At 33.8% G+C, this 23,510-nt stretch overlaps 12 protein-coding genes and 4 pseudogenes across 16 annotated transcripts, besides 4 other annotated features; 10 read left to right on the forward strand and 6 right to left on the reverse strand.

Moving 5' to 3' along the window:
- Nucleotides 1-553: part of a terminal%2Cinverted (terminal inverted repeat of Maverick-1C transposon ID:TVAGG3_0212980) that runs on past the window's edge.
- Nucleotides 1-21,895: part of a mobile genetic element that runs on past the window's edge.
- Nucleotides 1,281-2,161, reverse strand: TVAGG3_0212990 (annotated as a pseudogene). Its single transcript has one exon. A coding segment is annotated over exon 1 (881 nt).
- TVAGG3_0213000 (uncharacterized protein) lies at nucleotides 3,056-3,457 on the reverse strand (the record flags this gene model as incomplete). The annotated part of the gene is made up of 1 exon (XM_051226715.1): nucleotides 3,056-3,457. The coding sequence occupies one exon, from the start codon at nucleotides 3,455-3,457 to the stop codon at nucleotides 3,056-3,058; it is 402 nt and encodes a 133-aa protein (XP_051111701.1).
- Nucleotides 4,347-4,694, reverse strand: TVAGG3_0213010 (uncharacterized protein; the record flags this gene model as incomplete). The annotated part of the gene is made up of 1 exon (XM_051226716.1): nucleotides 4,347-4,694. The coding sequence occupies one exon, from the start codon at nucleotides 4,692-4,694 to the stop codon at nucleotides 4,347-4,349; it is 348 nt and encodes a 115-aa protein (XP_051111702.1).
- Nucleotides 5,128-7,995, forward strand: TVAGG3_0213020 (organellar and viral DNA polymerase type B; the record flags this gene model as incomplete). The annotated part of the gene is made up of 1 exon (XM_051226717.1): nucleotides 5,128-7,995. One exon carries the CDS (start codon nucleotides 5,128-5,130, stop codon nucleotides 7,993-7,995), a length of 2,868 nt encoding a protein of 955 aa, XP_051111703.1.
- Nucleotides 8,064-9,149, forward strand: TVAGG3_0213030 (integrase core domain containing protein family; the record flags this gene model as incomplete). The annotated part of the gene is made up of 1 exon (XM_051226718.1): nucleotides 8,064-9,149. One exon carries the CDS (start codon nucleotides 8,064-8,066, stop codon nucleotides 9,147-9,149), a length of 1,086 nt encoding a protein of 361 aa, XP_051111704.1.
- On the forward strand, nucleotides 9,437-10,102 carry TVAGG3_0213040 (uncharacterized protein; the record flags this gene model as incomplete). The annotated part of the gene is made up of 1 exon (XM_051226719.1): nucleotides 9,437-10,102. One exon carries the CDS (start codon nucleotides 9,437-9,439, stop codon nucleotides 10,100-10,102), a length of 666 nt encoding a protein of 221 aa, XP_051111705.1.
- On the forward strand, nucleotides 10,277-10,750 carry TVAGG3_0213050 (organellar and viral DNA polymerase type B; the record flags this gene model as incomplete). The annotated part of the gene is made up of 1 exon (XM_001323429.1): nucleotides 10,277-10,750. The coding sequence occupies one exon, from the start codon at nucleotides 10,277-10,279 to the stop codon at nucleotides 10,748-10,750; it is 474 nt and encodes a 157-aa protein (XP_001323464.1).
- Nucleotides 10,897-11,217, forward strand: TVAGG3_0213060 (organellar and viral DNA polymerase type B; the record flags this gene model as incomplete). The annotated part of the gene is made up of 1 exon (XM_001323428.1): nucleotides 10,897-11,217. One exon carries the CDS (start codon nucleotides 10,897-10,899, stop codon nucleotides 11,215-11,217), a length of 321 nt encoding a protein of 106 aa, XP_001323463.1.
- Nucleotides 11,933-12,388, forward strand: TVAGG3_0213070 (uncharacterized protein; the record flags this gene model as incomplete). Its single annotated transcript, XM_051226720.1, has 1 exon — nucleotides 11,933-12,388. One exon carries the CDS (start codon nucleotides 11,933-11,935, stop codon nucleotides 12,386-12,388), a length of 456 nt encoding a protein of 151 aa, XP_051111706.1.
- On the reverse strand, nucleotides 12,678-13,151 carry TVAGG3_0213080 (uncharacterized protein; the record flags this gene model as incomplete). Its single annotated transcript, XM_051226721.1, has 1 exon — nucleotides 12,678-13,151. The coding sequence occupies one exon, from the start codon at nucleotides 13,149-13,151 to the stop codon at nucleotides 12,678-12,680; it is 474 nt and encodes a 157-aa protein (XP_051111707.1).
- Nucleotides 13,243-17,158, forward strand: TVAGG3_0213090 (annotated as a pseudogene). The gene has a single exon. A coding segment is annotated over exon 1 (3,916 nt).
- Nucleotides 17,264-18,121, reverse strand: TVAGG3_0213100 (uncharacterized protein; the record flags this gene model as incomplete). Its single annotated transcript, XM_001323427.1, has 1 exon — nucleotides 17,264-18,121. One exon carries the CDS (start codon nucleotides 18,119-18,121, stop codon nucleotides 17,264-17,266), a length of 858 nt encoding a protein of 285 aa, XP_001323462.1.
- TVAGG3_0213110 lies at nucleotides 18,149-18,332 on the reverse strand (annotated as a pseudogene). Its single transcript has one exon. A coding segment is annotated over exon 1 (184 nt).
- TVAGG3_0213120 (uncharacterized protein) lies at nucleotides 18,470-18,898 on the forward strand (the record flags this gene model as incomplete). Its single annotated transcript, XM_051226722.1, has 1 exon — nucleotides 18,470-18,898. One exon carries the CDS (start codon nucleotides 18,470-18,472, stop codon nucleotides 18,896-18,898), a length of 429 nt encoding a protein of 142 aa, XP_051111708.1.
- Nucleotides 18,926-20,499, forward strand: TVAGG3_0213130 (annotated as a pseudogene). The gene has a single exon. A coding segment is annotated over exon 1 (1,574 nt).
- On the forward strand, nucleotides 20,530-20,988 carry TVAGG3_0213140 (uncharacterized protein; the record flags this gene model as incomplete). Its single annotated transcript, XM_001323424.1, has 1 exon — nucleotides 20,530-20,988. The coding sequence occupies one exon, from the start codon at nucleotides 20,530-20,532 to the stop codon at nucleotides 20,986-20,988; it is 459 nt and encodes a 152-aa protein (XP_001323459.1).
- Nucleotides 21,257-21,895: a terminal%2Cinverted (terminal inverted repeat of Maverick-1C transposon ID:TVAGG3_0212980).
- A 647-nt stretch (nucleotides 21,896-22,542) lies between these two features.
- Nucleotides 22,543-23,434: a mobile genetic element.
- Nucleotides 23,435-23,510: the final 76 nt, after the last annotated feature.

A 23,510-nucleotide genomic window follows, 5' to 3' on the forward strand; every position in this document is an offset into this window, starting at 1 on the left:
CAAAAACTAACTTAACCTTAAATATTTACAAAGCCGCCAACCACTTCACCTCACTAACGAACTCACTAATGAAAAAATAAACGTTCTCATAAATTTTCTTCTATATCTTCATCGTCAATGTTAACTCTATTGTAGTCATACTTGAAGTCATAAAATTTCTCAAGTTTTGAAATGCATAGTCTTGTTAACTTACCTTCATCATCATAAGTTTTTATAAAACTACCATGACAATCTTTATAAACAGTCAGTGTATAGTCAACTGGTCTAGGATGAAGTGTAAAGAACATGTTATACTCAGGAAGGAAGAATAAATGTTTAAATGTATGTTTGTTATATTTTTCGATTTGTATGAGTTGCTTTTGTTCTGTCATTTATATAAAAATAAAATAAAAAATAATTTTAAAAAATAAACTTAAAAATAAATGATATCACCACCCTCACACGTATGAAAACATAGCACAAAAATAAATTTAGGGTAGAAGGTTAGATCTAACCCGATTTCTAACCTCATTTCTACCCTGTTGAATTCATTGCTTTATAACTCTCTTCCTTGGTTTCTTTTTAGTTGCTTTCTTTACGTCCGTCTCCAACTTGACTGTCTTTCTTCTTCGGCCGTAATGATACCAATTACTTCCACCAGTCAATGGGTCAAATGGTCTTTCGTAAGGGTTTCCATACATTCCATAGGGACCATACGGAAGAACTACTGGTGGAGAAGAAACATTTTCTTTAGTTCCATCGACTCTATTTAAATGCATTGTTTCGCCTTTCATCTGGTCATTAAAGTCTTTTGCGTGTTTTGCAAACTCATCGTCCTTTCCTAAAGCATTTTCTGACTCAGTCGCAACTAAATTGGATGCTTTATTTATGAGCCCTGTTTTATTTAATCTTAACTTCTTTGCAACCCAGCCTCCAATCTTCCTTTATTTGCATCTAATGTCTTTCGAAACCCTTCCTCCACTCATTTTATTTACTGCGTCATAAGCTCCAAGTGCTTTTGCTCCAAATGCTAATGCTTTTGTTCCCATTGCGCCTAAAGCTGCCCAAGCTACCATTTACACCATATTAAAATCATCTCTCTTCAATATTATCTCATAAAAGTTCTCGTTACTGGAGAAAGTCAATGAAACATAAGCGTTCTCACGGGCTTCGCCCTCACCGCTTTGCGGTCTATCTAACTTCTTTCTTATATCATCTATACGCTTCAAAATGTCTGAACAATTGCTAACATCTTCTACAACAGTTATTTCATCATGAATGACCTTCAAGAACAAGCTCATTTAATATGCTATTAAAATCATCTCAATAATGAGTCCATCCTTTCCATCTTTAGGTAGCACAACATCTTTCATTGAAGAAGGTTCGACAAGTCTTATGTTAAACTTACTGACAAAGTTTGTTATACTATAATGCTTCGGCGGCGAATACATATAGTTTGAAAGACATAATATAGATTCTTCAGCAAATTCACTTATACTGGATTTTATAACAATGTTCTCACGAGACCAAATACCACCAATTGACAATCTTGTAAGCAATCCTGCTGAACCTTCTACTGTAAACGTCGATGGTAACATTCCACGAAGGTCATCTATTGACATCTTTGAGTCACTGAATTTAAATATTTTCTTAAAGCAATCGTCATTATCTAACCATGCAATAGCTTTGAAGTTTTCATTCGAATATACATCTGCTTCATTAAATGTAAAACCTGACTTCTTTGCAGAGACGACTTTAAAATCTATTGAGTTTGTTTCAAAATTATATGCTATGGTAACTTCTGAAGGTAATGGATGTCCTTCCGCAGTCAGTTGTTCTCTCACTACCGTTTGAAGCTTTGTGTAAAAACTTTCATGTCATCTCCTGTATCTAGGTTCACATACACAGCAACAGGAAAACTATCTTGCTTCTTTGTTTCATCATTATACCTCAAAACATTAAAGTTCTTCAATAATATTGTTCTTCCTGCTGGAATACTTCGAACCTGTCTGATTTCAATAGCTTTCTCACCTCCTACATACTCTACCCAGTGTCTTGGATATTCATAAGTATACTGACTTTCTTGAATTTTGGTTGGTTTCATCATAACGTGTTCATAGTATATCTTTATACTCTTGTCAGTTAGACTCGGTGCTATGTTCTGAATATTTCTGACTTGCATTTTTAATGGAGATAAAATGAAGCATTTAATACATGACGTAGATGAAGACATGAATGAAACTACAGACAAACTTAACTCTTCTCTTATTCTTCCTTTCAGTAAGACTATGATTCTGTTCAAATGGTGTGTATTTCTATTGTGGAAAGATGGGTTCAGGTAAGACATTTAACCTCATTCGTCATATACTCATAACAGAGCGTTTAGGAAACGACTCTTACTATGACCAAATCATTATATCAGCAACTTCAGACTCTATGGACTCAACAGCGAAAACATTTATGTCAAAAGTTCAAGCCTCTGTCGTTAAAGTTCCAGACAGTGAACTCATTGAATTTCTTCAACGTTACATTCGACGTAAGAGGAAATATTATGCCATCGTTGATTTATACAGTCAGGAATGCAAAAGACTTCTGAGGAGATGGAAAGAATTATTGACAAACACCACTTACGTCATACTCAGGAGTTTACGATATGAAACGACTTACAAACTACATTCTATCAAAACTTTCAAAATACCCCTTCAAAAAATATCCTTCAAACACTCTGCTCGTTTGCGACGACTTCGCCGGAAAAGGTTTAGTGTCAAACCAGACTCACCATTAGCTAACATCATTACTAAAGTCAGACATTACCACTTAACTGTAGCAATACTTATGCAAACATGGGGTTTTTAGCTTTAAACATAAAACGTCTCATAACTGACTTCGTTATCTTTCAAGGTTTCTCACGTTATGATATTGAACTCATTTGGAAACAGTCAGGTATAACATTACCTTTTGAAGAAATTTGGGAAGCATATAAGTCTCTCATCTCTCCTCGTTCATACCTTGAGATTCATATCATGACTAATACCATTAAAGTCAAAAATATTCCATGGGAACGACCAACATTGTTTTAAAGTTTAACCTTCAATTGACTGATGGTAAACAAATTCCATGCATCTCTGTCGCCATTTCTGTTAATATTTTTGCTGTCATTCATATCATCCACTTCCCCATCCGTTAGCTTTTGAGGATATGCGTTAGAATAGCTGTTCTTAAATGAAGGCTTTTCACCTTTGAGAGCATAAACTCTATAACTTTCTGCATACTTTATGTTTGAACCTCCTGAGCCATCATTGACATAAATTTTTATAGGCTTCCACCCTTTGTTCATGTTCCTGCTTCTTCCCTTAGCTCTTTTGTTCAGTAGTTCTACATCTTTATACACAGCACCTGTCTCAGTGAATTCAACAATATTTTCATTCGTTAGCTTTACATTCAAACCCTTGTCGAGTATATTGTTCATTTCATACATATAAAAGGTTTTTATTCTATATGAAATGAGAAGCAAATCCATCTTAGCTGGTGCCGTTAATGTTCCAATTGAACCAACATCAAATGTTGACTCACGAACGACAAACAATATTGTCATAAAGAACTATAGTTCAGAGTGTTTGAAAGAAAAAGAACCAGAACTTAAGTCGGTGAATTTAAACTCAGCTTCAAACGCTAACGCTACATCAGATGTTAAGTTAGAGTATCCACCACTGGACCAAATTCTTTCAAGAGAAGCCAACGACAACCCTTACACAAATGTTCAAACAAATCCTTCAGATAACGTAGACCATTACCTTCTTCAGTTATACCAAACAATTTACTCAAAGACGATAAGAAGCTTTTGACAAATCTTATAAGCAAGAACCAAATAATTCTAACAAAGGAGGACCTTGAAAATGTTATACGAATAACAGGGAAACAATGTGTCATTGACTATCTCGACCCTGAAATCGAATGCTGTGGTCAAACGCCAATATTCATGAAAATAGGTAACATCCGCATCATTGAAACACCAGGAACTACAGGAGTTGAGTTTAAGTATAAATATTCGAACGAGTATACAAAACTATCTACTGACTATAAGCTTTGTTTGAAATATGTTTTAGTAAATTAAAGCAGTCAGGACCTTCGGTCTTGGCGCTTTGCGCCGTCAGTCAAAAAATTTCAAGTTAGCAATTTGTAATATCTATCCAAAACTTCTTCAACAGTATCGAACTCATCTTCATAATGCAAACCTAATCTTATTGACTTGGTGCAGTTTTCACTAACACAATATTTTTCTGTTCTCTTGACTGACATAACTAACTCATTTGTTTCATCAAACAGCAACAACCAAAGTTCATGACCTAATACATAACATTCATACTTTATATTTTTAGCTCTGAGTTCTCTTGTAAGCTGTTGCATTTAATATTTTCTAAAAAGTCAACTTCAACAGTCATTCGCACTGGTGCCTTCAGTTCTACAGGCTCTCCTTGAAAGTCAACAAGTCTGAATTGCATGTCTTTCAAATTATGAGGACTAATGCGAACCCATTTACCTAAATGAGTTGCTATGACAGGAACGTTTGGAATGAACATTGAATTGACTGCATAACAGAAGGATTTATATTCTACTGAACCTTTACTATTAACTCCTGAAATGCCTGTGACATTAGCTATTTTAGACTCAATGTATAAACAATTACCATAACATACGTATGGAACAGATTTCATCTCAATCGTTTTGTCAACACTTTTCAAAGGAAATGTCATATGGTATGCTCCCAGAAGCAATTGAACTCTATGACTCATTCTTGGTATCTTAAACTCTTTCTCGCTGCTGAACTTCAATGTTCCCTCAGAAGAGAGTTCGACATCTATGTTGTCAATAGTTTCTTCATTTATGAGAGTATCTATGACTCCAGCAATTTTATCTATTCTATACCAGCTCTGTTAGGAAATGTTATAACACTTCTTTTGTCATCTATTTCAATCTCTATGAAATCTGTTTCATCTGTTATGACAAAAGTTGCGATAGTATTGAAGTCAACAACTCTGAAAGCAAGCGCTTCATTCTGAAGACCTAAGTTTGTTTGTAGCTTTACTGTCCCGTATTCGTTTGGGTCTGTACTTTGCAAATAGAACAACATTTTATTCTCATTAAAATATGACTATTGCTGCATATGCGTATGAAACAAATGAAGCAAGAAGAGCACATGAACTAGTAAACGAAAACTCAACTTTAACCATTGAAGGCAATGATTTAGTCATTGACGATGGAAAAACTAAAAAAGTCATTGATTTCGATACTTTTAACACTTATGACCCATTCATTACAACAAGCAAGGTTCCCATCATAAATGATGGAACGGTGCAATATATAAATTCTACAGTAGATGCCTCATTAGTGAAAGTATTAAATGTTCTCATTGAATTGTTAAAGAGCTTTCGATTTGACGACAACATTAAATGCCTAAAGAATTTAGTCATGAATGAGAAACAAATTCTCGGCGTTGCTGGTAGCAGTAATGATGTACACCTTATGACATTAGAATATTATAACGAACATAAAGATGAACTGAAAGGAGAGAAGGGTGACACCGGACCTCAAGGACCACAAGGAATACAAGGACCTCAAGGCGAAAACGGTTTGGATGGTGAAGATGGAAAGGATGGAAAAACTGCTAAATCATGGATATGGAACCTTATAAATACTGGTTTAACAGCTGCTTCATATGGAGTTCTTCAATACCAAATCGGAAAGATATGGGCAGTACTTGGTGAAGAAGTTTTAGATGACGTTAAAAATGCTTTGAACTTCATTTCAAATGGTTCGGATACTATTAAAACTTTATCTGGTTGGATGCAAGAAACAAGGAGTCAAATAGATACTGTAAGACGTATAGCAAACAATGCACGTACGGGATTGGATACTTTACGAGAAGCACAAAATACACTAAAGGAAGCAAATGATATTCTTGGCTCAGTATCAGACATGCATGAAGATTGGCTTAAAGGTATTGACAAATCTTTAAAAAATCACAGTCAGTCTATTGCTGACTACAAGAAAAGTATAGATTTTTTACATAGTGCTATGGACGTACATGATGGAAGCATAAGGAACTTACTTAATGCTAACAATAACTTACCAGGAACTATTAAAGCATTTATAAAGTCCTTTGTAAAACCTGGTGCTCTAACATTTAGGTCTTTGAGAGCAAGAGCATTGAAGTCAAGAGATGCAGAAACTCCAACAGAACCTACAGAAGGAACTGAAACAACAGAAACTCCAGAAGAACCACCAAAACCAACAGCTAATGAAATATTGTTCGAATATTTTCCAAGGTACTCTGTTCTCATTGCATACATTCAAGAAATACTTAAGAAAGCAGACTTGACTTTAGGAGATGATGAAAGTTCTGTATATCTTTCGTTCCAGTTTCAAATAGCAGAACTTTTGAGACAGATATGCTTAATGTATGACAACATCTCTGATTTCACAAGATATGATGACGACCATGACCCCGAACACGGTGAAGAAGAAGTTTTACAAACATCCATTAAGACAGGAAAGGTTTTAACTCAAAGTCTCATTATTGACACCAAAGATGGCGAAGTGGACGTTCTTCAAGAGCTGAAGAAAAATACTTCTTCGGGAGGTGGTGGTAGGCATGAACTTGAAATAAATGAGATAGAAGAGAAATTAGCCGAAAAAGCAGATAAAAACCATGTTCATTATATAAGTTCAGACGAACAGATTATAACGGACTACCATGGATATTTAACACAGGATGAACAAATAAGCACTGAAGATGTTAATGAAAGAAGATATAAATTCATTCGTGCTAAAGGTTATGACATACACTGTACTGTACAGTATGACACAGGTAAAGCACCAGAAGCATTTGGTTATAACAATGAAATTTATGCTTCATACTTCTTTGTTAACGGTGTATTAGTTGAACCAAGATTTACATTGAGAGTTAAGGCAAAAATAACTTTTGAAGATGCTATTAAAAGTAAAGCTGACAAAGATGAACTTGACGCAACGAACAAAGTTTTGAAATCTCATAAACACAATATCTCCGATATAAATGAACTTCAAGCTACATTAAATAGTAAAGCTGACAAGAACCATACACATGAATCCTTCACTACTGTTAGAGCAGACGACATAATATTGAACTATACCCTTGGTTCAAGTGCACCTTTAGAGAATCCAAGTACAAGCGTAAAAGATACACTAAACTCCTTAAATAGTAAATGTATGAACATTGAAGGTCATGTCAGAAACTTTGAAACACATGAACTACCAGCAATGTTAGATAAAAAAGCAGATAAAGAACATACACATAACTCCTTCTCAACTGTTGCTATAGAAAGTATTGAAGGAACGGTTGGCGGAACTGGTGGGGATGCATTATATTATAAACCTCCTAACTTTCCACAAGGTTTAACATCGAATGAAAACATAACAACGAAGAAAGAAATTAGCTGTAAAAATGTTTATGTCATGGATGATGAAAATAATGTTAAATTCACTGCTCAAGATTTATATGATAAGAAAGCAGACAAAACAGAGCTTCAAACATTAAAGACTGAAATACTTCAAACATTATATCCTATAGGCTCTATTTATACGTCAATGAACTCAACAAATCCAGCAAGTGTTTTAGGTTTTGGTACATGGCAGCAGATTGTAGACAAATTCTTATACTGTGCTAACTCTTCAAAGCAAACAGGAGGTTCGAAGAAAATTACTGAAGCAAACTTACCTGCGCACACTCATACAGGAACTACAAACTTTTCTGGCGACCATAGCCACTCATTAAGAGACCACCCATTATACAACTCAGACTATAAAGCTGGCAATGATGTTTTATCTCCATCTTATAACAATTCAGCAAAAAAGACTTTTCGACCAACTGAACCAGGAGGAAATCATTCACACACTTTCACAACAAATCCAACAGGCTCGGGTGAAGATTATATGCCACCATTTATGACGGTTTATGCATGGTACCGCGTTCAATGAACGCGCTTGAGCCTAGACCCTTTGGGTCAAGGCTTACCGTCTTGAATAAAATCTTTAACTTTACATAAATGAGCTTGAAAGAAGTATTCGAACAACATCCATGGAGGTCATTTAAGAAGTTCAATGAAGCTGCAAAGAGTTGGGGATTTACTAACAGAGCTGAAGTGAAAAGGTTCTTTGACAAAAATGTTGTACATCAAACAAAAATAAACCCTTACGACTACTTTTTACCAATTTACTCCAACACTCCTGACGCATACCAATTTGACACTCTCATTCAAAGCAGAAAAGGAGGACATAAACCATTCCTCATCTTCATTAATGTTAACACTCGTAAAGCATATGCATATCCAATGAAAAATAAAGGAACTCGTGAAGTGTTAAGAGTTTTACAAAAGTTTGTAGCAGAACATAACCCAAGTACTTTAACATCAGACCAAGACGGTGCATACCTCAGCAATGAAATCACAGAATTTCTCATTAAGCATAACATAACTCACTACACTACCGAAGACCATAACCATAACATACTCGGCATCATAAACCGCTTCATAAGGACTCTCAGAGATTTAAATCAAGAGCGAGACTTTACCGAAGAAACAATGAAACATTTTCTCGAAATATATAATTCCTCAACACATTCTACAACAGGACATACACCAAATTCAATGACACAACAACAAGAAGAAAAGTATATACAAAAGAAACGAAGCCAAACACAAAATATCAGAAATTCAACACAATTTACCCTCATTCCTGGTACAAAAGTTCGTGTAGTTCTTGACGACAAACCGTTGACAAAGAAACGTTTAAGGTTAAGTCGAAATTATTATATCGTAGACTCTACGCAAGGTAATGGATATCTTATAAAAGCTGCTGACGACTCCATTGCATTTTACCCTCGACATAAATTAGTCGAAAGTAGTAATGGCAAACTTGCTGAAACCATTGACGAAGCAAAACGAGGAGTGGTTATTGAAATACTTGGCTACATCATAAACGATGACACTTATAAAGTAAGATATGAGGAAGGCGTTGAAGATGTTATACCATCTAAGAACTTGAGAGAATCTAAACCAACTCATCTGGGACCATTAGAGCGGGAGTACTGGAAAGATAAAAACATGCCAGAAAGAATAAGAAAATTCTTCTAAACTTTTTCATTAGATGTAAATCAGACATGAACGAGAACAGTCATGATATCATTAATGGTACCATTTATTTTAACATAAAGACGCAAAGCGGCGGGGCATAGCCCATGAACAAAAATAATTTTTAGGGTAGATGGGTATATCTAACCTCATTTCTACCCTCATTTCTACCCTCTGCCGCTAAGCGGCGAGACCCAAAGGTCTTGAATTTTCATGAATTTCGTTAAGATAGAAAAAATAAAGTTAGTTTTATTTTTATTTATTTTTTTATTTTGTATGTAAGAACAGAAATGTCAGTCGAAGCAAAAACATTCACGAACAAATCTAATGGCGAAACATTCACAAAAGGCACTTATAACGGTATTGAAGTCTTACATAGAGACAAGGATGGTTACATTAATGCAACAAAGATGGCAAGAGAAGCGGGAAGGTTAAACCATTTAAACAGATTTCTCAATAGTGCTAAAATGCAGGAAATTCTTGAGTTTTGGTTGAAAGAATACGGTCGAGCCAAAAGTGGCTCGACCTCAAAACAAGCATTTTATGAGCTTACTAAGGGTGTTATAAATGAATTCAAAGGTATTTACATACATCCTGACCTCGTTCATTTTGTTGCTGAATGGTGCTCTGTAAAGTATGTATTTTATGTCAAAGATATTATGGACTCCATAGACAAGAAAGTTCATGAGAAATTAGATGAAGAAGAACTCGAAGATACAGTAGAGAATGCAAAACATTTGTTTGAAGAAGAAGTTAGAAAAATGCATGAAAAACAATTAGAACATGAACGTGAGATATGTTATGGTTATAGAGATTCTCCATACGAACTAGACCAATGGAAACAAGAAGATTTAAAGAGAGAATTTAGAGAATATGAACTCGCTAAGATAGCATTAGAAGCTGCAGAAAAGAAGTTAAAAGTTTGGGGTCGTTTTGTACAAAAATATTGTGAGTAAATGAACCATTTATTTTTATTGAATTCACCAAAAATAATGTTTAGGGTAGATGGTTAGATCTAACCTCATTTCTACCCTCATTTCTACCCTCTTGAATTTTCATGAATTTCCTTAAGACAGAAAAAATAAAGTTAGTTTTATTTTTATTTATTTTTTTTATTTTGTATAAAAGATATGATTTCAACAATTGGCACAACAACAATTCAAACAACAACAGCACCAAACTCGTTCGTCATGAATCCTACGTCAATGTTAGTAGAAATGAAAAACTTCATTCCTTCTTCATATAGTTTTGTAACAGAAATACAAAGAATAAAGCAAGAACTTTTAACAAGTAATTTAGACTGTACCGCACAGGATGAAGAAAATGAAGAATATCTTTATGACATGCAGGACATTATTGACCATTTACCCAAATTGCCTGAAATCCAACAACAAAAGCTCACTATTCCTGAATTCGATGAAATTGAAGTTAAAGTTAGTGATTCTGCAGAAATAAAGAAGTTCATACGTAAAGTAAACTATGAGTTTCTAGGATATCATTGCAACCATAAAGTTATGGACAAAGATTGCGACATGGTATATAAGAACATCTCTGACATATATAAATCGGGGAGTTTAAGACATACGACAACTTTGTTTCATTAGTTGCAAAATGTGTATGGCAGATAAGAGATAAAGATAGAAGAGGTAAGGTATGGCATGAACAGATAAAACCAACTGCTTCAGATTTAAAGAAAACCATTGACGCCTTAGTTGTTTTAGCAGGTAGGGTTTCAGAATATAACGAAAAAATGGATCCTCAGTGTTCGAAATGTAAAGCAGCAATTAGGAAATATAACTATTCAGTAAAAGAGATAGAAAGAATGAGAAACGACTATGCAGATTTAAAGAGGGAGGCAGAGAAGCCGGTAGAAGATAAAATGGACATGTTAGCATTTCTGAACAAAAACTATCCAACTGCTGACGATTTCCTTCTATCTGATGTCAAGAAGAAGTATAAAGAAACTTTCGGCCTTGTTAAAATTTTTGATATCCTCAGCGAAGAAATAGAAGCTACAAAAATATTTAAAATTTCACGAATTCATAACGTATATCATGTGAAACGTTTATAAAATAACTGGGGTAGAAATGAGGGTAGATATCGGGTTAGATCTAACCTTCTACCCTAAAATATATTTTTATTGAATTCAGCAACAAAATTCTGAGTAAAATAATTTTTAGGGCACGTGTCAAACCGTTGAGTTTTCACAAAATTCCAAAAATAACGTTTACCATGTAAAACGTTTATAAAATAACTGGGGTAGAAATGAGGGTAGATATCGGGTTAGATCTAACCTTCTACCCTAAAATATATTTTTATTGAATTCAGCACAAAAATAATGAATTTCCTTAAGATAGAAAAAATAAAGTTAGTTTTATTTTTATTTATTTTTTATTTTGTATGTAAAGACAGTAATGTCAACATCAGAGAACACAACAACAGTTATAGTCCATGAAGTCATAAATGAAGAATACGAATACATACAGTATAACAAACAATTGAGACTCATTCGTTCAGTCAAAGATGACATGTACCAAATGCAAAGTATAATGAATGCTCTTCGTTCTACAAAGCAAGCATATCATTGGTTTGAAAACCAACAGACAAAAGAACTTTTAGAAGAATTTCCTCATATGATTGCTTCCCTCGGAAAACCGAGAGAAGAGATTCCGTACGAAAATCGCAAGAATTTGGCTCCTGGTTTGAAAGGTTATTATGTTCATAGACTTTTAGTAAATGCTGTAGCAATGTGGGCTTCACCTCGTTATGCTTGTTATATTTTCATGATGTTAGATGAACTATATAAAGCAGAACGTGGAGAGATGGAAAAGAAACTTCAAGCAAAAGATGAAGTCATTGAATCCAAAGACAAAAGCATACAGAAAAGAATACCGCGTTCAGTACCAAAAGGAAAGGAAAAGAGTTATAAGTATATGATATATACTGAAGAGTTGGAGAAAGAAGAAGACAGAGATATGGTTATGTTGCATTTAGTGAGAAGAAACAACAAGAGTTTTTATGACTTAGCTAAGATATATAAATCTGACAGAAACTGGTTCTATCGTGAAAACTTACCGATTTCAATGACACCGAATGAGCAAATAAAGGAAATTGTCAAAAATACTCTTCCTCAAACACACTATGACATCAAAGGTTGCACAATACTTACATTCAAAGAAGACTTAACATTACTGAAGGAAAAAATAACAGAATATTTCGATAACTTCAAAGAGGAAGAATAAAAAAAATCTAAGCTAATTTTATTTTTTTATAAAATTTTATCTCATATGAAAGAACATGAATTTAGAATATTCGGAACTCATGACAGAAGAAGAGAACGAACAACATGTAAAAGATTATGCAAAATTTCTGAAGACATACAAAGCATTTAAACAATATCTAAATGCTTCTAAAGATTATGCAAAATTTCTGAAGGTATATAAAGCGTATGAAAAAGCGTATGAAAAGTTTATACATTGGGGAATTGTTGTAAAATATCGATATGAAGACTAACCAAAAATATATTTTTGCTTAAATAGCTTCAGGGTCTATTTCTTCAACCATTTCACTTCCTTCGTCAATGTCAATAGAAGCTTCTTCAACCTTTGGTAAGAACTTTTGTATAACATCTTTGTTCGTTATTGTCTTCAGAGATGAAGGATAATATTTCACATTTGTTTCACCTTTCTTATATTCTTTCTGTTCGGAAAGATTTAAAGCAATACTGAAGAAGTCAATGTTAGAGTTCTTTATGACAGTATAATGAGTATCTTTGACATTCACGAAGAAACTCTTTTGTTTCAAAACTACTGCTAACTCTTGTGAAGTATAACGTTTGCGGTCAATGACGATAGCTAATGGTCTGACATACTGACCAAACTTAGATTCTTTCACAAACTTCTTGTTAAAGATAACATTAACGTTTGCAGCACCATTGAACTCATTCTTGATGGCAGTAGCGAGTGCATTGTATGAAAAGAACTTGCAATCTTGCATGTGTTTCATTAAAATAAAAATATTAAATTATTTTGAAAAATAACTTAAAAAAATCTAATCTAATTTTTTCAAAAAATATTTTTTTTATTTCCTACTAAAGATGTATCGGAAGTTGTCTAAGTTAGAACACTCGGAAATAAAACAACTTCTTACAGAAGCTAATATAGATGTTGCAAAGCATTATGCAACAAACAAAAAAGCACTCGCTGACTTCATTAAAGACTACAATGGTGAAATAACTTATGATAGAATTCATGAGTTCATAAAGCCGCAACGCGGCGAGGACGAAGTCCATGCAAGAGCATTTCCTTTAAATGACGTTGCTATTGACTTATATCATAGACGTTCAGTACCTCATGAAGTAAGAAGAGAAATGTATGACATAACAAATGCGAACGTTGGTCATACTCGTAAAGCTCTTTCTCATGACGTTCGTCAAGAGATGTTTGAACTTACGAACTCAAACGTTGGTGAAACAAGAAGAGCTGTACCTCATGAAGTAAGAAGAGAAATGTATGACATAACAAATGCAAACGTTGGTAAAACACGAAAGAGAGACGACACACTGAAACAACAGAGAAGAGAGATGTTTAAAAGTGCTATAGAACAAGTTCGCAAAGCTAACGATGTCATTCGTTCCATTGACGACAAACCAAAAGAAGGTGAGAGATGGTTAAAGAAAGATGAAGAGAATAGGAAGAGAAATGTGAAGTCAGGCAATAGACTCATTGACTTTAACATCGAAGCTTTAGATGAACCAAACAGAGACTACTTACACAAACATTTCGGTAAGGTTTTCATGAGACTCTTAGAGAAAATTAAAATAAACTCACAACAGAGATGGATGGTATGTTATAAACTTGGTGGAAAGTATGAATGTTCTACGTTAAACCTCAATAATATTGGAACATTACTACATCAGCTCTTGAAGGAGAACTTTATATCAGAGATAGAAGCAAATGCTGCAGGTATTGTTGAAATGCACTATGACTTCTTCTTGACAAACATAAAGAATCTTACTGAAATAAAGATGTATGATTTAACAGAATATGAAGGCTTAACGATGTCAGATGTAAAGAAAGGCAAACCAAAAAAGAGACCATATAGAGATGAAAGCACACTGACAAATGACCAGAAAGCCATTTTGGAAGCTCTTAAGCAAACAGGAAACCCAGCACTTATAGAAAGCTTTTGGAAAGATAATGGTGAAAAGAAGTTTTATAAGAAGAGAAGCGGTCAGTTCTGGAAGTATCTTTGCACATTACCTATAAATCTTGAACGCTACCAAATCTTCAATGAACTGAACAAAAGAACTGCAACACTTATGACAGAAGACAATTGTTTCGTTTATGCTTGCATTCAGGCTGGAGTAGATGGAGAGACTATTGACCACAGGCGTGAAGTTATTAGAGTTAGAGATTTTCCTCAAAGTAAAGTACAAGAAATTTCTGACGCAACAGGTATAGCATTTAATGTTACCATTGGTTATTTCAATGACTCAAGACATAATGAAATAAAGAGATACATACCAAAAGAATGTGAAACTGTTAGAACTATTGACTTACTTCTTGTTGAAGACCACTACATGCTAAACGAAAGATTACCAATGACAACATATTTCATTCGCAACTATAGAAATCTTGAAGGAGTGTGGTGGAATGAACATTGAGAAACAGATGAAGATTTATACAAAGAGAGAGAACAAATATGTAGTTCGTTATGATAGAACAACACCGTTATGGGATGTTATGAAAACATTGTGGGAGTGCAAATATTTCGAACCTATTTCTTATGGAGAACTTTTCACATATACGACTGACTTATATAAACAGAACCTTGCACCATTTAAAGATTTGACATATGCTCCAAAGTATTGTGTACAACTGAAGAAGAAAGCCGAGTCAAAAGAAGTAAATAAAAATAAGTGCAAGTTCATTCCTGAGCACGTTTTCTTTGCTGACTTTGAGTGTAGCACAGACGGCTTTCATAAAGCTTTTAACATATGTTATGACAGTGAAGATGGTTCAGTGAGTGAAAGCATTTGGGGTCAGAACTGTGCAACAGAATTTTTGGAACGACTTCCTGACAAGAGTTTAATATATTTCCATAACCTCAGTTATGATATAAACTTCATCTTAAGACACATGACAGAAGTGAAAGGAACTCCCATCATTAAAGGTTCACGAACAATGCAAATAACTGGCTTATATAAAGGAAGGGCAATTATTATAAAAGACTCTTACAGTGTTATAAATAAGAAGCTTAAACTATTTCCTGCTATGTTTAACTTACAAACAGGACCGAAAGAAGTATTTCCATATAACTACTACAGCAGTGTTTTGTTAGCAAATGACAACAGAACTGGTGTCATTTCTAAAGCATGTAAGTTTATCCGGGATGCGGATACATTCATGAAAAACATAGATTCCATCAAAGGTTGCAGAATAGATGAGAACCATTTTGACTTAGAAAAGTATAGCACGTTTTACTGCAAACAAGATGTAAGAATTTTAAGAGAAGGTTTTGTTAAGTTCCGCAATGACATATTGAAAGAATTTGATTTAAACGTTTATGACTACGTTAGTATTTGTTCTATTGCTAACAAATTGTTTGAGAACAGAGTATACTTCCCGAATGGAAACTTATATGACCTCTCAAATAAACCAAGAGAATTTATTTCACGCTGTATTCAAGGTGGAAGATGTATGCTGTCAGATAACATTAAACAAAAGAGCGAAAAGAAACTCATTGCTGATTTCGACGCTGTTTCATTATATCCATCAGCTATAGCAAGACTTTATACTTTAGAAGGTATTCCAAAGGTTATGAAGAAAGAAATGTTAAGCACAGAGTATCTCATGAGACATTTATTCGATGACGACCAAAAGGAACCCATTGGTGAAAAGTTTATGTCTGGCTTCTTTGTTCTCATTAAGATAACAGAGATTGGAATACATAGACACTTTCCTTTAATAGTTTGTGACCCTGAACTAAATCCAGAACTTAACGTTCCCAGAAGTTCAAACACTTGCTGTTTAATGTATGTTGACCATATAACATTACAAGACCTCATAAAATATCAAGGTGTCAAATGTGAAGTGTTGCAAGGATACTATTACGATGGAAACAGAGATATTAGAATAAGAGATGAAGTAAAGAAGTTGTTTGAGTTAAGGTTAAAGTATAAGAAAGAAGGAAATCCTTTGCAAGAAAATATAAAGCTCATTCTGAACAGTATTTATGGCAAAACTATTCTATCTCCTATTGAGTCAAAAATAACCATAGTAAATGACAAAGATGCTATAAGATATGCCATCAGAAACTACAACCATATAGTGAAGTTCGAAGGTTTGGATGGTTCAGATAAAACTATTTTCAAGCTAACGAAAAGCATTTGCAGACACTTTAACTTCTGTCCACTTGGTGTTAATATTCTATCTATGTCAAAACGTATTATGAATGAAGTATTCTGTACTGCAGAAGATATGGGACTTCAAATCTTCTACCAGGACTGTGATAGCATGCATATTATCAATGAAGACATCCCACTGTTAGCTCAGGAATTTCAGAAGAGATACGGTAGAGAACTTATAGGAAAGAACCTTGGTCAATTTCATTCTGACCTCGCAGAAATAACACCTGGAAAACAAAGTTTAGCATACAAGTCAATATTTTGTGGAAAGAAGACCTACATAGACTTACTCACTAACGATTTAAATGAAGTTGCATTCCATGCACGTTGCAAAGGTGTCAAACAAGACGTCCTTGCTTTAACAGCAAATGAAATGTTTCCTGAAGCTATACAATGCTATTACAATGAAGATAAGAACATTCACATACCTGTTGGAACATATGACAAAGACTCTGAGTTCAGTGTTATGAAGTTATATAAAGCACTTTATGACGGTCAAGAGATTGCATTCGACTTATGTAAGTCTGCTACACCTGCATTTGAAGAGAAGTTTAACTTTTCTATTCAGACTAAGACTTCATTCATAAGAAAGCTTAAGTTCTGAGGTCATGAATGAGAAAAATAATGAGGTCATTTATTTTTGTCAGCAGTGAGACCATTCATGATAAAAATAAGCCGCTAGCGGCAAGGGCGAAGCCCATGTGGTCATTTACAATACTGCGATGGTAGAGTTTAAGAGTTGTGCTTCAATATAGAGACAGTCCTTATGGTCTGGAGGTAAGAACACTGGGCAGTTATGGTCATGAGTGGAGAACATGTCTATCCAAAACTCACGATTGAAGCCAGTTAATTTATAGTATTTAGGGTTAGGAAGTGGTGAAGTTCTTGTATAACCAATGAACTCATTTTCAACTCCCTTACTTAAGTTTGAATATAATATAGCTTGCTTTCTATCCCAAATGCCAGGTGTTACAATCTTTGAAAATTCATTTTTCCTCAGAAGCATTGCATCATAATTGAAAACATTCATGAAATCATCACTTGGTTCAGAGATTTGAAATCTTATACGTAATGGATTTTCTTTCTCTTTAGCGACTTCATTGAATGGTGAGAATACAACAAACTGACAGTCATGTGTTCCATCTTCATTTTCATTAAATTCATAATGAAAGTCTATAAGTTGTGGCTGACTACCTTCTTCTTTCAGTTGTGCAAGAAACTCACGTAAAGGCTGTAAAGTTTGTACTTCAATGTTGAACTTTTTCTCGAACATTTCATTAAATGAAATCATACATTGTTGCAATGTTGTATCGTCTTTAAAGTATTTGTATATGTGAATGTTTTGGGCGCTTAAAGACTGTTCGTCATTTTCTATCTCGACTTGAAGTATAAAGTCAACCTTTCTGAAAGCACGTGTTATATACATAGATGTTATGCCAATGTACTTCTCTTCATTTATGTTCACAATCCAGTCTGTTGGAAACTTAAACGTTACTCTGTTCCCCTTTATTTTGACGTCAGGGTTTTCACTACTGAACGCAACAGATAAAGGTATTTGTCTATACATTTAATTCGGATAAAAATAAACCATTTACTCTTTCTTTGCTTCAGCTTCTTAGCTTTGCTTCAGCTTCTTTAGCTTTTGCTTCAGCTTCTTCTCTAGCTTTCTTCGCCAGCAAACGTGGGTTCTTTTGTCTTCCAGCAGCTAATGCAGCAAGTTGTTTTTCACTAAGTTTTCTCTTTGGTCTCTCTGGCTTTTGTTCTTGTTTTTGTTCCTTCAGTTCGGATAAAATTTGCTCACGAATTTCTTTCTTCAATGCTTCAACATCTATGACCCCTTGGGTCTTGTCCGTAGGGCTTGTCTGAGTCATTTGACTGCAGATAAAAATAAAATTAAAACTTTAACCGATGTAAAATGAGCTTGTCAAAATCAGAGCGAGAGTCTATTATATTAAATGACGCAAGAGGAATACAACATCCTTTCTATTACGTAAGTCAGAGTAAAGATGGTAAAATATACGTAAGAAAAAGAAAGGTTCCATTAGCGAATACAGAGAGCGACAACATTAAGGTGCATGGCACCGAGGGCGAAGCCCATATAAAACCTTCTGTTCAAACTGAGCCACCAATAGAACCAGAAGAAAAGAAGCCAGATGTACTTTCAATAACGAACCAAGAGCTTATTGCAAAGTTCGTGAATTTCATTGAAAAACAAACCGAGTCAAAGAACCCTGACCCGCCAGTGAAAGAAGTTGAGACAAAAGAGAATGTACAGTTCATTGAAAATGTCAAGAAACAACTTCCACCACGAATGCCAAGAAGAAGAGTGAGAATAATGAAGTAAATAGATATTTTTATCTGAAGTAAATACATGCAGAACGAACAGTTAAACGAATTTACTCCAGCAGAGCATATTCATCAGATTCGCTCATATTTCGATATCATAGACAATGCAGTTCAAATTGGTGACACTAATAGAAAATATTCTGACGCAAAGATTCCATCACAACCTGGAACTGCTAAAGATAACACATGGGTAACATTCAATCTCTCACCTCCTGGTGAAAATATGTTGGACCTTTACAATACATTCATTACGTATAAAATGGAAGGTCAATTTATTGTAGATAAAGAAATTGGTTCAGGTTCCAATAAAACAAACCCACCAGGATTTTGGATTGGTTTCGATGACGCTTTCTATGCAGTTGCTGGATATCAAATCCTTGCAAATGGTCGTATCGTATATTCTCAAGACAACGCAAGAGAAGAAGCATATATAACTTCAAACTCACAAACTACCGAACAAATAAAGAAAGTAGATGTTTTCTCAAAGACTCGACATGAAGATGTATGGAGTCATTCGGGAACATGCAGAACAGGACAAATTGTTAGTGGTCCAATTACAGCAGGAAAATCATTTGATTTTAAGCTTCGTTTAAGAATTCCTGTTAGAAGATTCCTTCCATTAGAAGCTATTCGATTTATTCCAGCATTTGCAGGTAACATTCAGCTTAAAGTAAAGTTCAGTAGCGACGCCTTACAATGCACATCTATATCTGTAAATGATATCATTGCTTTCAATCCAACTCTTAAAGTTGCATTTGCTTCAGATTCAAATCCACCGACAAATAAATTTGTTCCATGGAATGAACCATTCACTATGATAACGAAGGCAGTAGAAGCTAGTGGAACAGTTACTATTACAACTGTAACCCAGCAACTATTTCGAACAAAGATGGATTTTAATGAATGTTTCATTCATCCAAAGTCATTCTCTTTAGACCCTAACATTTATACAGAACTTGTAGAACATTATACAAACGAGGCTTTATGTTTTCCTGTTAAAGTTATGGATTGGATTCCTATGGACGGTTCATTCTCAAAGAATACAGATAGTTCAAGTGCAACATTTACAGCAGCTTATACGCCTATTAATGTTAAAAGTATTTGGGCACTATTTAGAAAGAAAGACAACTATTATGTTAATTTTGAGAACCCTAAGTTTAAATATCTTCAGCTTTCCATGGGAGCTTATGGAAATATGCCTGCAGAACCTGAAAAATCATATGGACCTGTATTTTATGAAATGGTTGCGAACGCTTGCAATACAAACAATGATATGATAGGATTTAATGAAGATGTTATGAGGTCATTGGTGGATGATGGTAGTGTGGAACATAAATGGGATAGCTATGACAACACACATTTCTTATGTGGTTTTCCAACAGAAGTGGACTTTTGCTTCCAGCAAGGTCAAACATCTACTGCTCCAATAACATACAAATTGTCTGTTAAAGGACCTATTGAACTAGCAACTGAAAATGTACCAAAGCCACTTATTGGATTTATGAGGGATTGTTGCTTTGCCATTCAGGTGCGTGCTAATGGAATCCAATAATAAGATTAGATGACTATAACTTAGCTGCGGACGACAGTGAGGAATAAAGGATGAACGTTTATTTTTAAAGCTTATAAATGAGTTCTTCATCAAGCTCTCGTGAACCTTCACCATCTGTGAAACAAACTTTACCAAACGATTATGGAGCACCTATTGAATATTTCTTACGAGCTGCACAATGGCAAAGAGCAGTCTCACCAAGGTTAGGTGTTCCACCAGCTCCTGTCAAAAATAGCATTTGGTCAAGTCCTTATATAAAATATGGTCTCCCACTAGGTTTGCTAGCTACAGCAGGAGCAGTTATGATGTTGAAAAGAAATAAAGCAAATGTTGTAAATAATACTGAAGTAGTTGAAGTTAAACAAACTCCAACACCTTCGTCAAAACCAACGCCTTCACAAACAACACCTTCAATGACTCCTGAACCTATGAAAGTACAAACTCCTGTTCAAAAGTCAACTCCAAAACCGACTCCAACATTTAAACCAGAACCTACTCCTCAAATAAATCGTAAAACTCCTGCGTTTCCTTACTGAAAAAATAACGTTATTTTTATTTAATATTAAAATTTTTATTTGATTGAAATGACAAATAAAGTCACTGAAGCAATGAAACAAAAGTTCTTGGTAGAATACATTAAATCAGGAGCGGTTCCAGAAGGTTTTTACGTTCATACTATGAAGGATGGTAGAGTTCAGTTTAGAAAGATAAAGCAACCATTAGATAAAGAAGGAATTTTGAGAAAGATTAAACTTCATGAGGACAACATTGCTGAACTTAAGAAGAAGCTAGAAGAGTTGGAGAAAGGAAGAGAGTTATAAAGCAATGAATTCAACAGGATAGAAATGAGGTTAGAAATCGGGTTAGATCTAACCTTCTACCCTAAATTTATTTTTGTGCTATGTTTTCATACGTGTGAGGGTGGTGATATCATTTATTTTTAAGTTTATTTTTTAAAATTATTTTTTATTTTATTTTTATATAAATGACAGAACAAAAGCAACTCATACAAATCGAAAAATATAACAAACATACGTTTAAACATTTATTCTTCCTTCCTGAGTATAACATGTTCTTTACACTTCATCCTAGACCAGTTGACTATACACTGACTGTTTATAAAGATTGTCATGGTAGTTTTATAAAAACTTATGATGATGAAGGTAAGTTAACAAGACTATGCATTTCAAAACTTGAGAAACTTTATGACTTCAAGTATGACTACAATAGAGTTAACATTGACGATGAAGATATAGAAGAAAATTTATGAGAACGTTTATTTTTTCATTAGTGAGTTCGTTAGTGAGGTGAAGTGGTTGGTGGGTTTGTAAATATTTAAGGTTAAGTTAGTTTTTGCGTTTGATTTGTAAAATATACGTTAACGGTTTTGTGAAGTGTCAAATTCACATATAATGGGTAAGGAGGCGCGCAGTGCCTCCGTACACTTGATAGGTAATCTATCTAAAACTACGGCATAAGACGCAGTACACTGGGCTTCGTTGCCATTTTATTTACCATGTTAAGAATAAACTTAACAGACATGCTTTGTTTTCGACGAAGCCATCTAAAATAACGTACATCTAAATAAAACTAAAAAAACTGTAAAATTTCTTTATTTGATAGTATACTTCAAATTATGCACTATACCTTCTAGAATTCTATAACACTCTTTGCATATAATTTTTTTAAAAAAAAGTTATATTTCGATAAAAATATGATTTATCAATAGAGTATGTAAAATAAAACTCATTCGCAGTATTAAAAAATCGTAAATCTTTCCAAAAAAATTTTGAATTACAAATTTTAAAACTTAAAACAACATTTTTTGAAGCGAAAAAACGAAATCTATTTTTTTTGGAAAATTTAGAATAAATAGAGCTCTTTAACTCGTCGAATACAAATTGTTTTCAAGTTTTTTTCGACCGGAAATTGAACTTTTAGAGTTTATACAATAAGATTCACATGAAAAAATACGGGTTTAACAAAGAAATCACCAATATAAAGGTTTTTTAGTAGAACAAGATTGATAAAAACTATGGTATGATAAAAAGACGATAATTTTTTTGACCTATTTCCAATCATTAAGTCCGAAATGCAAAATAATATTAATTAAGCTTTTCATTTCTGTATCATACACGAAACAAAATCATTCATTATACTAAACTTTATCAAAGTTTGAATAATGAAAAAAAAAATATATCTAAATTTTTACATTGAGTCTGCAATTGATATGGTTAATATTAAATCTTGTAACAACGGGCATTGGCCAAAATAATACCCGCTAAAATACACAATTTTTTAAAATTTTATCAATTTGTTATGGTGCATATTTATGACAATGAATAAAATGCTTATCCTTCATAAGTAAATACATAATTTATGCTTAAACACAAAAAATAACACGAAAATTTTTGGCCAACATATCAAAATTAAGGATAATGTTTTGAATATATAAGCAATAATACTTTGTCTAGAGAATTAAATTTGTGCTATCTAATTGTCAATTCTTTGAATTTTTTTTTAATGCAAGATATCCCGGCATTGGCCTCAATGAATATAAACTACATGCATCATAATATTAGTTTGTAATAGCAGAAAAGCGAAATTCCTAATTTCTTCTCAAATAAATTCCTAAAAAAACATCGGAATTAATGATTGGAAATAGGTCAAAAAAATTCCTAATATAAAACTTATACTTAAGATAAAATCAAAATTCGAAAATATCTATTTTTCAAAACACGCATCCAAAAGCGAAAAAATTCGAAAAAATCATGTTCTTATAAAACTCGCCGATTTTGCAATTTTTATCCGATTTGAAGTGATAGAATATATTACCATCTTACAAAAACATATACTTCATTATTCCATTCACAAAATATTAATCAGAACACTAGGAAAAGTGGATTTTCGAAAAAAGACGATAACGATTATTTGCAAATTGCCTCTCAATTTTGAGAGACTTTCAATTTTTACAGTGGACCCTTAACTTTTGAACTTAGAATATTGGGTTAGAAAGCTTGTGTGTCAAAAAAATTAACTTTTGAACTTAGAATATTGG

The sequence above is a fragment of the Trichomonas vaginalis genome, chromosome IV (assembly GCF_026262505.1).
Source record: "Trichomonas vaginalis G3 chromosome IV, whole genome shotgun sequence".
Taxonomy (NCBI): domain Eukaryota; phylum Parabasalia; order Trichomonadida; family Trichomonadidae; genus Trichomonas; species Trichomonas vaginalis.